At 33.1% G+C, this 12899-nt stretch overlaps 1 protein-coding gene across 1 annotated transcript in view; it reads left to right on the top strand.

Moving 5' to 3' along the window:
* Positions 1 to 268: 268 nt before the first annotated feature.
* The window catches only part of LOC115888321 (exportin-4-like), a 40919-nt gene continuing 28288 nt past the window's right edge, over positions 269 to 12899 (top strand). Inside the window, exons 1-9 of the mRNA XM_030908007.1 lie at positions 269 to 575; positions 626 to 825; positions 890 to 1076; positions 1130 to 1403; positions 2144 to 2280; positions 2343 to 2488; positions 8832 to 9006; positions 11638 to 11824; positions 12497 to 12617. Of these exons, the coding sequence (XP_030763867.1) occupies positions 525 to 575; positions 626 to 825; positions 890 to 1076; positions 1130 to 1403; positions 2144 to 2280; positions 2343 to 2488; positions 8832 to 9006; positions 11638 to 11824; positions 12497 to 12617 (1478 nt within the window). The 5' untranslated portion in view covers positions 269 to 524. The remainder of the gene's footprint in view (positions 576 to 625; positions 826 to 889; positions 1077 to 1129; positions 1404 to 2143; positions 2281 to 2342; positions 2489 to 8831; positions 9007 to 11637; positions 11825 to 12496; positions 12618 to 12899) is intronic.

Raw genomic sequence — 12899 nt, 5'->3', positions numbered from 1 at the left:
ATAAAATTGACATATTTTTTTATACCAGCTTTTTTCCCCAGACCTTTCATATATTTATTTATTACAAGTTATTAAAAAAATGTATGTATATACATAATATATTATTTCAAAAGAAGGTGATATATATTATACCTTATAATAGATTTAAACTCATTTCACAATTTAACCAAAAATACCATATTTTTATTATTCATTTAAAATTTTATTGATACGTTGAAAATACCACATAATCTAATAATTGACAACAATGCACAAATATTCCTAATAAATGTGATAACGAAGATAACCGAACGATGACGCTCAAGACCTAAAAGACATAAAGCAAACAAACCATTAATGTTTGTCACTTATCTATGGTTGAATATCCATGTTAAGAAGAAGATTCTGTTCAATCGGCCTACTTGGCTAAAAGAAGACATTTAATATTTATCCAAAATTTTGGGCACTTTTCTTGCAAATCAAAATATACTTTCTAATGTAATTCAAATTAAATACCTTAAGTAATAAAAAATATCTTTTTAAAAATGTCGGCTCAAGCTATTAGCGAACTAGAAGCAGCTGCGCAAATTATAATGGTAAGTTGTACATGAAAATAAAAGTATAAAAACTATAGATTTATTTTTAGGCCCCTCCAGACATTGTTTCAAACGAACAAAGACACTCAGCCGAAAGTATTTTCTTGAATTTCAGAAAAAGCAAATCGCCGTACGGTTTGTGCAGAGAAATTTTAGAAAATTCGCAAAATCAATATGTTATGTTTGAGGCTGCGGAAGTTCTTAAAGGAGCGATTATACGTGAATGGTCTTTTTTGCTTGATACAGACAGGTAATTCTCATAATTATAACAACTCTCTTTTTGAATTTGGATTATTTATCTTTGCCTTTTATAGATCATCTTTAAGGCAGTATTTAGTACAATATATAACATCACATGAAGTGCCTCATTTTGTACGAGATAGAATAATACAAGTTATTGCCATTATGGTCAAACGAACCAGTATAGATGACAAGGGCAAAGAAAGGGCAGTCATATTACAGGAAGTTGAAAATCTAATCATAAATGGGGAATCAGAAAAAGTGATTCTTGAATTGGGTATTTATAGAATACATATTAAATATATTGTTTTTAGAAACTTTTGGGTTGCTATATCATTACCAATTTAATACAAGAGTATGCTACTACTGTGAAATCAGCTGATGTTGGTTTACCTTGGGAAGTCCATTTCAAAGCAAAAAAGCAATTTGAGGCTACTGACTTGAAGAGAATTTTCCAATTTTGTGTATATTTAATTTCAGAAGTTGTAAAAAATGATCCACCTTATGATGGTATTATGGCTCAGCTAACAAGACACCTACTTCAAATAACTGAGAGGATACTTACTTGGGGAAACGTATCAGCAATTTATATCCTTTTTATACATAATGATTCTGAAGGTTACCTACAGATAAAAATGTTTATTACAGTAGTGAGGTTTTCAAACCCCTATAGTTCAGTTAGAATCATATATTTTATAGCAGTGGTGTGCATATAATGTGGCATTGCCTCTCAGACAAAATCAGTCTTTTTTCTCATACACACAAATATTCCCAACAAGCATTTTATATCTTATTTTTATTCTAGAGGGTACATAAGATATATTAAGATTATTTTTTACTACTGCATTATCCTGCAATAGGCTTGTTCCATCATATTTTATTTGTATGAATTTTAAACGTTTTTGGAAGCTACTTTTTTCTGGAATTTCAAAACAAAACCTTTTGGCATTTTAGAGATATGAGACCTTAATACAGTTCTTGTATTTTAAATATGTTTTTAACAAAGGCTGAAAATTTATATTTTTTATTTATTTATTAATATCTCTGAAACTATCGAAATATATTTACTCATATCTTAGGATTATGTAAAGTGATCTGAAAAGAAGCCGAAAATGCAATAATATACAGGGTGTTCCATTTAAAAAAAATCATCCCGTTCCACTCACTTTTATGAGCCACAGCCACCCTGTAACGGTTAAAATATTTTTCTGAAATACATCCAAGCGTAGTATATAATTTAGATTCGCACTTTTTAAATGTTTTTAAGTTTTTTTTAGTTTCCGAAATTTACTGTTTAACCAATAAATTTTCCTTAATTAAGTTTTTACTGCCCAAAAGACTTATTGGAATATATGAGTCTGTTTACGAGTCTGACCAATCATGCGCGTTAAAACTTAGTAGCGCTTGGGGAGAAGTAATGTTTAACCCAGAATTTTTGCCTTTAATGTTCCAAATTTATTGGAAGGTATGTTATTAAAAAAGAACTATACTAAAAGTAAAATCTAATAAATATTTTTTGTCCAATAGGTTCGAGATGTAGATGAACTAGCTCATCATGCAATGACATGCCTTGTTCAACTAGCCACTTTAAGTGGCGCGGTTGTAAGCAATGTACCGAATAGAGTAAAATATTTACATAGTTATTTAGTAAATTTTTTTAAACTTGTATCAAAGTAAGTACTTATGGGGAACAATTAGATTGAGATAATGGTGGTGGGTGCATTTTTATAACTTATTATAATGACCTTATAGCTTATAAATAAAATTGAACTATACACTATCGGACAAAAGTAGAGAAACTTTCTAAAATTGAGTCTTTGTTAAAGCAGGGACTGAGGCCATTTTATGCATTGTTAAAATTAAAGATACTTAAATAGTTCTTATTTAAATTAAATAATCACATGTCTCACGAAAATTTAAGAATTTTATTCAGTTAAATAAAAAACTATAGGTACAAAAATAGAGAAACTAAAAATTAATATAAAAATTACAAGTACTTAGTTGTTGCTAACCTAATAAAATTTAAAATGGGTAGAGTAACCATGATTAGCTATAACTTCACGACATCGCTTTGGCATGGAGTCCAATAGTCTTATGGTATCTGGTTCAATGGAATTCCATGCCTCTTTCAAAATTCTTATCAAGTCTTTCTTATTGCTAATGTGACTTCGTCTTACCCGGCGATCTAGTTCCTCCCACAGGTTTTCAATGGGGTTAAGGTCTGGACTTTGAGCAGGAAAGTCCATAACCCGAATTCATTCAGACAAAAAAAATACATAAATTGATCCATTGTTCCTTCTATTACATCCAGTGGTCCCATGCCATAGCCCGATAAGCATCCCCATACCATGCTTTACAGTGGCCGTGGTATACTTTTGAACAAATCTTTTTCCTTCTGGGTCATGTATTGTATCCACGATATACCATCGGATCCAAATATATTTAATTTGAAGGTGTGTTGTAATAATCAATATTAATTTAATATTTTTGGTATATTAAAATATTCACTACCGCTGGCGTACGCTGACTGCGTCGCCGTCGACGTTATTGCGTTAGAAGACAAAATAATTTTCACCGTTGGAGTATACTGCAAACGCCTTTGTTAGGCGATATCTACATCGCCTGTTCTAGCACTATCAAAATCAATTGACGACGCACGACAGTCTTCTGTCTCTGTCTAACTCAGTGGCGGCCCGGAGGACCGGGTAGGCGTACAAAATTTTAGTTTCGGTTATTTGTCCTCCCCTCCTATTGTTTTTGATGCATTTCAAACAAAAAATGTCTCTGAACCCAAGTACTTGTATCTAATATAAATGGTGTTGAAATCCCATGTAAATTTTAATGGGGTCAGTTATTGGCTTCCCTAATTATTTTAGAGAATAATTCTATTTAGGTTTATTGAAGAGCACTAAAACCCACATTCAAAAGAATAACTTTAGATATTTTTGATTAGCCCGTTTACGAGTTATCGCCGATTTCGTTTTAAATATTTCTCCTTTCTTATGGCCCTGTATTTACTTATGAGCACCAGTCAAGGTAAAAGATAACTGTCAAATGAAGTTGTCATTTCAGAAATTTATCTATTTAGTGCTTTATTATTATTATTAAAAACTCATACCTACATCGAAAATATTAGCCATGAATTACACTACCGAAGAAAAAGTATTGATGATTAAATGGTATTATCAAGGAAATAGTTATCAAAAGGTGTCGGACATGTTTGCTGCTCTGTATCCGAATAGACCGATACCTGGAAAATCTACAATCGCAAGGAATATCCAGAGATTTGAGACCAAAGGTACCCTAATAAATAACTGCAGATGTGAAGCAAGGCAGGAACAAAGAGAAGATGCAAGAAATGATACCGACTTGGAAGTTTTATTGTGCGTGGAAGAGAACGATGGAAAGATCAGCACAAGGAAACTTGAGGATGAAATAGGAATAGATCACACTACAGCGTTTCGAATTTTGAAACGACATAAATACTATTCCTTCAAATATGAAAAGCACCAAGAGCTACGAGATGGGGACGAAATACGGCGGCAGGTGTTTTGATATGATGGAAAGAGCAAACACGGATAGGGAATTTTTAAAAAACATATGTTTCACTGACGAATGCACGTTTACCTTAAATAATGAACCCAATGTTCAAAATTATCAATATTGGAACAAAGAAAACCAACACAGATTTGTCGAAACAAGGACGCAATATCCACAGAAAGTAAATGTTTGGGCAGGGATATTCGGACACAATATTATCGGGCCATTATTTCTTACGCGAAATTTAAATGCAGAATATTATTTGGAACTAGTGATGTGTCGGTATTTGAGTAACGCGATTTTGGAGCGGTATTTCTTTGTAACGCCGTATCGCGCTCCACAACGAATGGGGAACCTGTTACTGAAGAACGTCGATCTAGTGATGGGTTGTTATTTAACTATCTGTTATTTTATAACAATTATTTAGAAATAACATAACGCAACCGTTACTGCTTTTAAAAAATAACAGATATAAAATAACGACACGCAGAGATCGAGTGTTCGTGAAACGAAGTCGGCGCTCTGCACCGCCACGAAATTCGATGCTGCTCGAAGCAATTCCAAAAAACAACTAGTATGGATGGAAAACCTATTATTTCGACAACCATCGATACAGGCGGCGAGATACAACGGACAACGGAGTGGGGTATGCGCTACGGCGCGGCGCGTCGTGTTGGGCTGACAACAGCTTAAAAATAATAGGATATAAAAGAAGCAGCTTTTTTGAAACAGTTGCGGGCATAACGCCTGGCTGTCGAGATAACAGGAGTGGGAAAGGAGCGCTGCTGCATCGGTCGATTGTCGATGGAGGCTCGCAACGGGTTGGAGAATAACGCATCAGTTGTTTTAGCTATGTTGTTTTTTTACCTGTTACGAGCATAACAGAACGGCGTTCGAGATAATCGGAGGTTTGAAACAGGTTGGAGAATAACGCATCAGTTGTTTTAGATACATATTGTTTTTCAACCTGTTACGAGCATAACGGGCGGAGGTCGAGATATTATGGCGCTGTATGTTTCAATACTTTGTTATTAAGTTTCAATATTTAAGTATTTATTTATTCTGAAAAATTTTCAGAATAATATTTTAAGATTTTTTAAAAATGTATACAGGGTGTTTTGAAAAATCTGGTCATTGATTAATCACGATCCTGCTTAAAGCCCTTGACGTAAAAAGCTGATTTTTGGAAAACGGATTGACTTTAGGGTGTAGAGGTGCGATAAGAAGGGATTTTTCGAAACTCAAATTCTAAGGGGGTGAAACCACCCTCAAATATTAGAATATTTTTTATTTAAAAACTGGTGAGTTTTTCGAAAAAACTCTTAAACACGTATATTTTATTTTGTTGTTTTACATATTTTGAGATTTTTACAAAATATATACAGGGTGTTTCATAAAATATGACCACTGAGTAATCACTATTCTGCTTAAACTGCTTGACGTTTAAAGCTGATTTTTGGTAAACGGATTGACTGTGGGGTGTAGAGGTGCGATAAGGAGGGGTTTCTCGAATCTCAAATTCCAAGAGGGTGAAAACGCCCCTCAAATATTACAATATTTATTATTTAAAAAACGGTTAGTCTTTCGGGAAAACGATTGGACACGCATAATTTATTTTGTTTTTTTACATATTTTGAAATTTTTTAAAAAATAATACAGGGTGTTCCAAAAAGTTGAGTAATTGATTAACCACGATTCTGCTTAAACTGCTCGACGTTTAAAGCATATTTTTGGCAAATGTGAGAAAATTTTATCCAGTTTGTATGTTAATGGAAATTCTTGCTTTGCTTTATCATCACCATTACAAATTAATAATTCGATGCGAACGAAGTCGCGGGTACAACTTAACAAGTATAGCTAGAGACGTGAGAAATATAAAATAAGAGACGCCCCCCGATGCGCAGTGGACATCCCACAAATTTGCTTCAATCAGATTTTTCGTAGCGTAACTGCATCTCTCTTCCGCCGAATGCGTTCTCTCTCTATCGTGTGCGCGACCGGTGCTATCCCCAAGTCTCTTCCTATATTTGTCAAACTGTACATGCTAGTTTAAGTGTAAAATTAATTCGAACTCTAGTGTGTAGTTGGTTTACTTATGAAGAATATACTACACATTTTCTTATATTGCTATTTTTTGACCGCAAACGGTTAAATTATAACGAAGAGCTTCTCGCCCGTCGAGTGAGATGCACCCTGTACACTGTATGCGGATGCGGATCGAGGGGTAGGGCGTAGGTAGATCGGAATTTATAGATATAGACGAGTGGCGGCGGCATTTTGGCTTTTTTATATCGCAATTTGTAAACAGCGCTTATTTGTAAACAACCCCCGTTTTTAGAGAGGTATTTTAGATAACAATCGATATTTAGAAATGTTATGACACCCTGGAAATACCACCACCGAGCACGTCATTGTTGCAACTGCGTTAATACGCCTGGCGGTGACCGCCTCATATTCTTTCAGATATTTAGCAATAAAATAAAGAAACCTGTTATTTTGAAGCTGTTATTTTAAGCTGTTTTTTATAAATAACTATAACAGTTTCAACTGTTATCTAAAAATAACAGTTTTGCCCATCACTACGTCGATCATAATGACGACAACATTATAAATTATTTATAATTTGCAAATAAATTATTTATAACCGCTCTTAAAGTTAGTTTGAACCGTAGTAACCGCATAGCGACGTGTTTAGCTCCAGCCGTCGCGATTTCGTCGGTCGCCTACAATAGTTACTGGAACTGTACGTAGCGTCGGGCGATCTCGATGGCGACGGCGGCGTGTTCCCTCCAGACGCTCCAGCCGTCGCGCTCGTAGAGTTGTAGTTCCCTGTCGCGTAGCTGCTGTAACTGGGTATCGACGCTCGACCTCGGCGGCCTACTTCGCTCCAGCCGTCGCGCTCCAGGAGTTTTAGTTCCCTGTCGCGAACAGAAGTAACTGCTGTAACTGGCTATCGACGCTCGCCCTCGGAGGCGGCTTACTTCGTTCCAGCAGTCGCTGGAGCGCTTCTAGTGTTTCGTTTTCGCCTGTAGCGATTGAGTCGGTTACTATTGGCGTTGGTGCTCCCGTCGCTACGTTACTTTTGATATAGCGATTTTTGGTATGTACTAAGCATGGTATAAAATAGCGTTGTTTGAAAGATGAAACGTAAAAGCAAATAAAATAAAATGAAAATTTTATTTGCTTTTATACATTTATATAAGTTTTATTGTTTATATCTATTTTTAAGGTTTGATGATGGCTGGAATTGCCGAAACCGGTCACCAATAAAGATTTTTTTTGACAGTGGTTTGTGGGACTAGGTAGGTAGTATAAAATAAAAGTAGGTACCAATGCCAGAAAAACTACATAAGCGAGAACCGCGACACTTAGGAAGTTGGAACCTCGATTACAAAATCGCGGTATTTTTCTGGAACTGTCGCTATTGTAACGCGACTCATGTGGAACCGGTATTTCCATCACTATTTGGAACTACTCGAAAATCATATTTACCTGTTTTATATGATGCCGCTAGGGAAAATCAGGAAGTTTGGTACCAAAAGGATGGCTGCCCGGCACATAGTACCCTGGCTGTTCGGGAATATTTAGACAATAGTTTTAACGGAAACGTTATTGGCTTAAATGATACAGTAAATTGGCCAGCAAGGTCTCCTGATATTTCGCCAAATGATTTCTTTCTCTGGGGCCATTTAAAAAACAGGATATACAAGGATAAAAAATACCCAAATCTAGACGAGTTAAAAATGCTATTTCTGCCGAATGCAATAGAATTTCAGTTTACCAACTAGCGAATGTACGAAGAGAATTTTATGATCGCTTGGGTTATTGTCTAGCAGTCGATGGAGGAATATTTGAACATCTTAAATCCTAAAGTTCTAACAATTTAATAGTACCTAAATTAATAAGTTATTGAACATTGTAATAATACTATAATTAACCTTGTAATTGATTACTTTATTTTACTTTAATTCATATTAATTTGTATTTATAAATACATCTTTAAGATTTCCGATGTAGGAATGAGTTTTCAATAATAATAAAGCACTAAATAGGTAAATTTCTGAAATAACAACTTCATTTGACAGTTATCTTTTACCTTGACTGGTGCTCATAAGTAAATACAGGGCCATAAGAAAGGAGAAATATTTAAAAAGAAATCGGCGATAACTCGTAAACGAGCTAATCAAAAATATCTAAAGTTATTCTTTTGAATGTGGCTTTTAGTGCTCTTCAATAAACCTAAATAGAATTATTCTCTGAAATAATTAGGGAAGCCAATAATTGAACCTATTAAAATTTACATGGGATTTCCTATGTCCCGTCCGACGATGCAACACCCGGTATATATAATTTATCTTACAACTACAACACAGGAAATCGATTTATGAAATAAATATTGTAATACTTTGAAGAGAAATTGTTTTGATTGTTTAGGTTTATTTAAAATAATTTTCTAATAAACGAAACAATTTTTAGTGTAACAATAAAAGACAAGGAGTCTCTTGGAATATCTAGTATTGTCAGAAAAATCGTAATGTTTTATGTTGGTGATTTTTACAAACTACCAGAACCACTAATACATGATACTCTCCTAGATGAAGTCACACGATTAACTTGTCTTTTCTGTGAAGGAGCAGTTCGCGAAGATGCAGTGAGTATTTTAAATACAGTAAAATTATGCATTGCTTATATTATACAGGGTGGCGCCTCTCATACGCCGCGGAGGCTCCAAGGAGAACGACAGTTTGAAATAAATATAATTTTGTGAGTATATGTAGGTTTAATTCAGAGCACTTTTTAAAAATATTGAGTTCTACAGGGTGTCCCCAAAAAAAGTTACATATCAAAGTTGTGTTTTTTGTAATGGAACACCCTATATATTAATTGATTTTCGGATCCTGGGAGAAAAATGAAGGTGAGTTTTATAAGAGAAGTATATGACTGAAATGTAAGGTTTTTGACATATTTAACATTTTCTAGAAATAAAGAACAATTTTTAAATTACTAAACTTACCTAAATTAATAAAATAAATAAATAAATAATAATTACTTAAAGTTACTAAAATCTACCTAAATTGGAATTTACCTGATATATAGTTAAAATAACTATTAAAACCTGATCCAAAAAGTTATGCAGGGTGAGACAAAATTAATATTAAATATTGGTTACCTTCAAAACTATTTTATTCTTTTATTTTAAATGGAACACCCAGTATATTATTCCGATATTCAATGGAGAATTAATTTCTCTTCAAAATACTATTAAGGTTGTCTACCCCTCAAACAAAGATTTTCCTAGATATTTTCATTTACATGATTTGATCCGAGTAGATCTTTATTATTTGATAAAATCTATGTGGCTGTGATATGGTCTGACGTTACTTGAACATAGCTGTCTAATTAGTCTAACTTTAACAACTTGTTATCATTTTGTCAGTTAAAACAAAAAAAAATTCTCAGAAATTTGTCGAAAATGCAAACTTATCCTACATCAGAGAGGATTGATTTCTATTAGTTGGTGAATGCAGTGTGGTGAATGCAATTAATAGAATACTCCTGATTTTTTATGGGGATATATTAAAGACAGTATTTACAAAACTCGATCAACTATTGTCGACAACATGAGAGAAATTATCGTAGACACTTTTCGAGGTAGAACTCCACATATGCCTTTTAAAATGAAAATATTCTTTTGAAAAGACAGTGATGTTAAGCATTTAACAGGAAAGTGAGCATTTTGAGCATTTGATTTCATCTAGCTAATTTTTGACACATAATTATTATATAGGTTTATATCTAGTTTTAATTCTGTAATAATTAAAATATGTTTTAAACGTGTATCTTTTTATTACCGTTGAATATTTTACTCTACAATCTTTAATTTTTGTTAAATTAACAAAAGGTATATTACAGCCATCTCCTAAATTTTTTCAAATAATAAAGATCTACTGACGCAATATCATAAAAAATAAAATATCTAGGAAAATCTTTGTCTAAGGGGCAGGCAGCCTTAATAATATTTTGAAGATATATAAATTCCCCATTGAACACCGGAATAATATACTGGGTGTTCCATTTAAAATAAAGGAGTAACTTCTTTTAAAAGTGACTAATGTTCCATATTAATTTTGTCTCACCCTGTTTAACTTTTCGGCTCAAATTTCAATTTGGTTTAACATACAATGGTTACTGTAATTAAATATCAGGCTATACAAGGTCAAGTACAATTTAGGTAGCTGTTACCGAAATTTAAAATTTACTCATTTTCACAAAATGTGAAATATGTCAAAATCCTTAGATTTTAGGTATATACCTCTTTAATAAAACTCACCTTCATTTTTTTCCTAGAATCCGAAAATCGATTAATATATAGGGTGTTCCATTAGAAAAAACACAACTTTGATGTGTTATTTTTTTTGGGAACACCCTGTATAACTCTACATATTTTTATAAAATGCTTTCAATCAACCTACATATGCTGCCAAAATTTCATTTCGATATAAACTACCGTTCTCCTTGGAGCTTCCGCGGCGTATGAGAGGCGCCACCCTGTACAGATTGTAAGTGAATAAGTGCCAACATTTCAGGAAGTGAATCTGAAGAAATAAACGTGTTTTTTCTTGTAATTTTTTTCTTTCCATTTGGTAATTCTTTATAACTATTCATTTAAACAGGGTGAACAAGAAAAAACTCTAATGTCGTATTATTCTAACTGAAACTAACCATGTCAAATATTGTAGTTGATAATATTGTTACACACGAATTCCGTGTGGGTCCTCTAATTCAAAACAGTATAAAATACTTCTTTGGTCTTGGTAGAACAAACTAACTTGCAGTTAAAAAGTAGTCTTGGTCTACAAGACTCTTGTAAGTCTTGCATTTTTTAAATAGACTTTTACAAGATGCACTTTCTACATAGAAAATCTTTAAATAAATAGTATTTTTAGTAATTTAATGCAAATAAAATTTTAAAGAAATTATTAGAACATTTGTTTCAAGAAAATTTGTATTTTTATATTTGAATATTTGAAGTGAAACTTCTTACTTCAATTAATATTTCGACGTCCTCTATCATTCCCCGAAAGGAATCATCCTGTATGTATTCAATTTTTGAAACAAACCAATGGAATGGCATATCAACGACGGACGACTCATAACGGATGCATAAAAACTCACACTTATTCTTAAAAAAGTAATTATCTCCTAAACTTCTTTGCACTTATTCATTTTCGTCCTGTATAGCTATGATTTGTAATTTTATATTTCATTGTGGAATTTTTAGGATCCAGATGCAGATAGATTTTTTTCTGAATCTCTCGAGAACATGCTTGAAGCATGGAACTCAATTTACCATGACTTTCATCAAATAACAGATGAAAGTATAACTTCATGTGGAATGAGAATATTTAATAAATATGTACAATGCCATTTGGCCCAACCTGATGGTATCAGAATACCTGATACTGGTGGTAAGTAACAGTTAAGAAACCTTTCAGATTTTTATTTTTAACCATTTTATATAAAAGTTATATTAGTATATTAATTAACTCGACACACGCAAATTTCACCAAATATACTACCTCTAGATAAATATTTTACTGACAAACGGACTACCATCACTTATTCCTCCTAAATAGCTGAAAACTTGTCCCACCTTATTTCTTTGTAAAATAAAATAAATTACTTTGAAATTATAATAACAGACCATGGTACAAAGAAAACAAGGTACTCCAATTTCGTTCAGTTTGCGCATACTACCTGTGACGTCATATGCCATTCAATAAAATATCCATATTGTTCAATTGCCACTAATAAAAAAAGACCTAAAATAGGGAAGAATTAGGACATAACCCCAAAAGTTATGTCAAATCATAGAGCTTGACATTTGAAAAGTTATGACACATTTATTATGTGTCAGCTGTTTGACAATTTGAAATTGGCGCGCGGAGCTTGCCGACCAATAGTGCCGTTTATCACCTGTGACGTAGTGACCAACCTGCGCAATATCATACCTTGTTTTCTTAGTATCATGATGACAGACACATCTATACCTGTCAAAGATTTTGTCTTTGGTATATTACATATTTGATTGTGTCGTTGGACAAACTATATCTACTGTTTACTACGGCTTCTATTTTTAGGTGGAAATAATGTCGATGAAGATATTGAAGATAATGACAGGATAAAGTATAAAGAACAACTTCAAATTGTTGGTCTATTTGGTCGATGCGTTCTTAGTCATTCGCTACCAGTTTTATTCAAGTATAGAAACAATAAAGTTAATTGAATAAAAAGATTAAGGAAGGAGATACGACGATTAATTTGACACATTTGAATTTGATTTGAAATTTTGTGGATTTGTCAGTCTTTACTGGGCTTATTTTATTTTATTTATTATTTATTCTACTACCGATAGTTGTTTAAAAATAGTTAATCTACAAGAAAATCGTGGCAGAATTTAAATTAACAATGACACTATTGCGATTTATCGAAAAAGATTGTAAAATTATGGTTGAGTAGCGTACGGTAGATCTCGGTCAAAAA

This window comes from Sitophilus oryzae, unplaced genomic scaffold, assembly GCF_002938485.1.
Source record: "Sitophilus oryzae breed Bouriz unplaced genomic scaffold, Soryzae_2.0 scaffold_732_pilon_pilon, whole genome shotgun sequence".
Lineage (NCBI taxonomy): Eukaryota > Metazoa > Arthropoda > Insecta > Coleoptera > Curculionidae > Sitophilus > Sitophilus oryzae.
The sequence above is the reverse complement of the archived record's forward strand: the minus strand, read 5'-3'. Positions and strand labels throughout refer to the sequence as shown.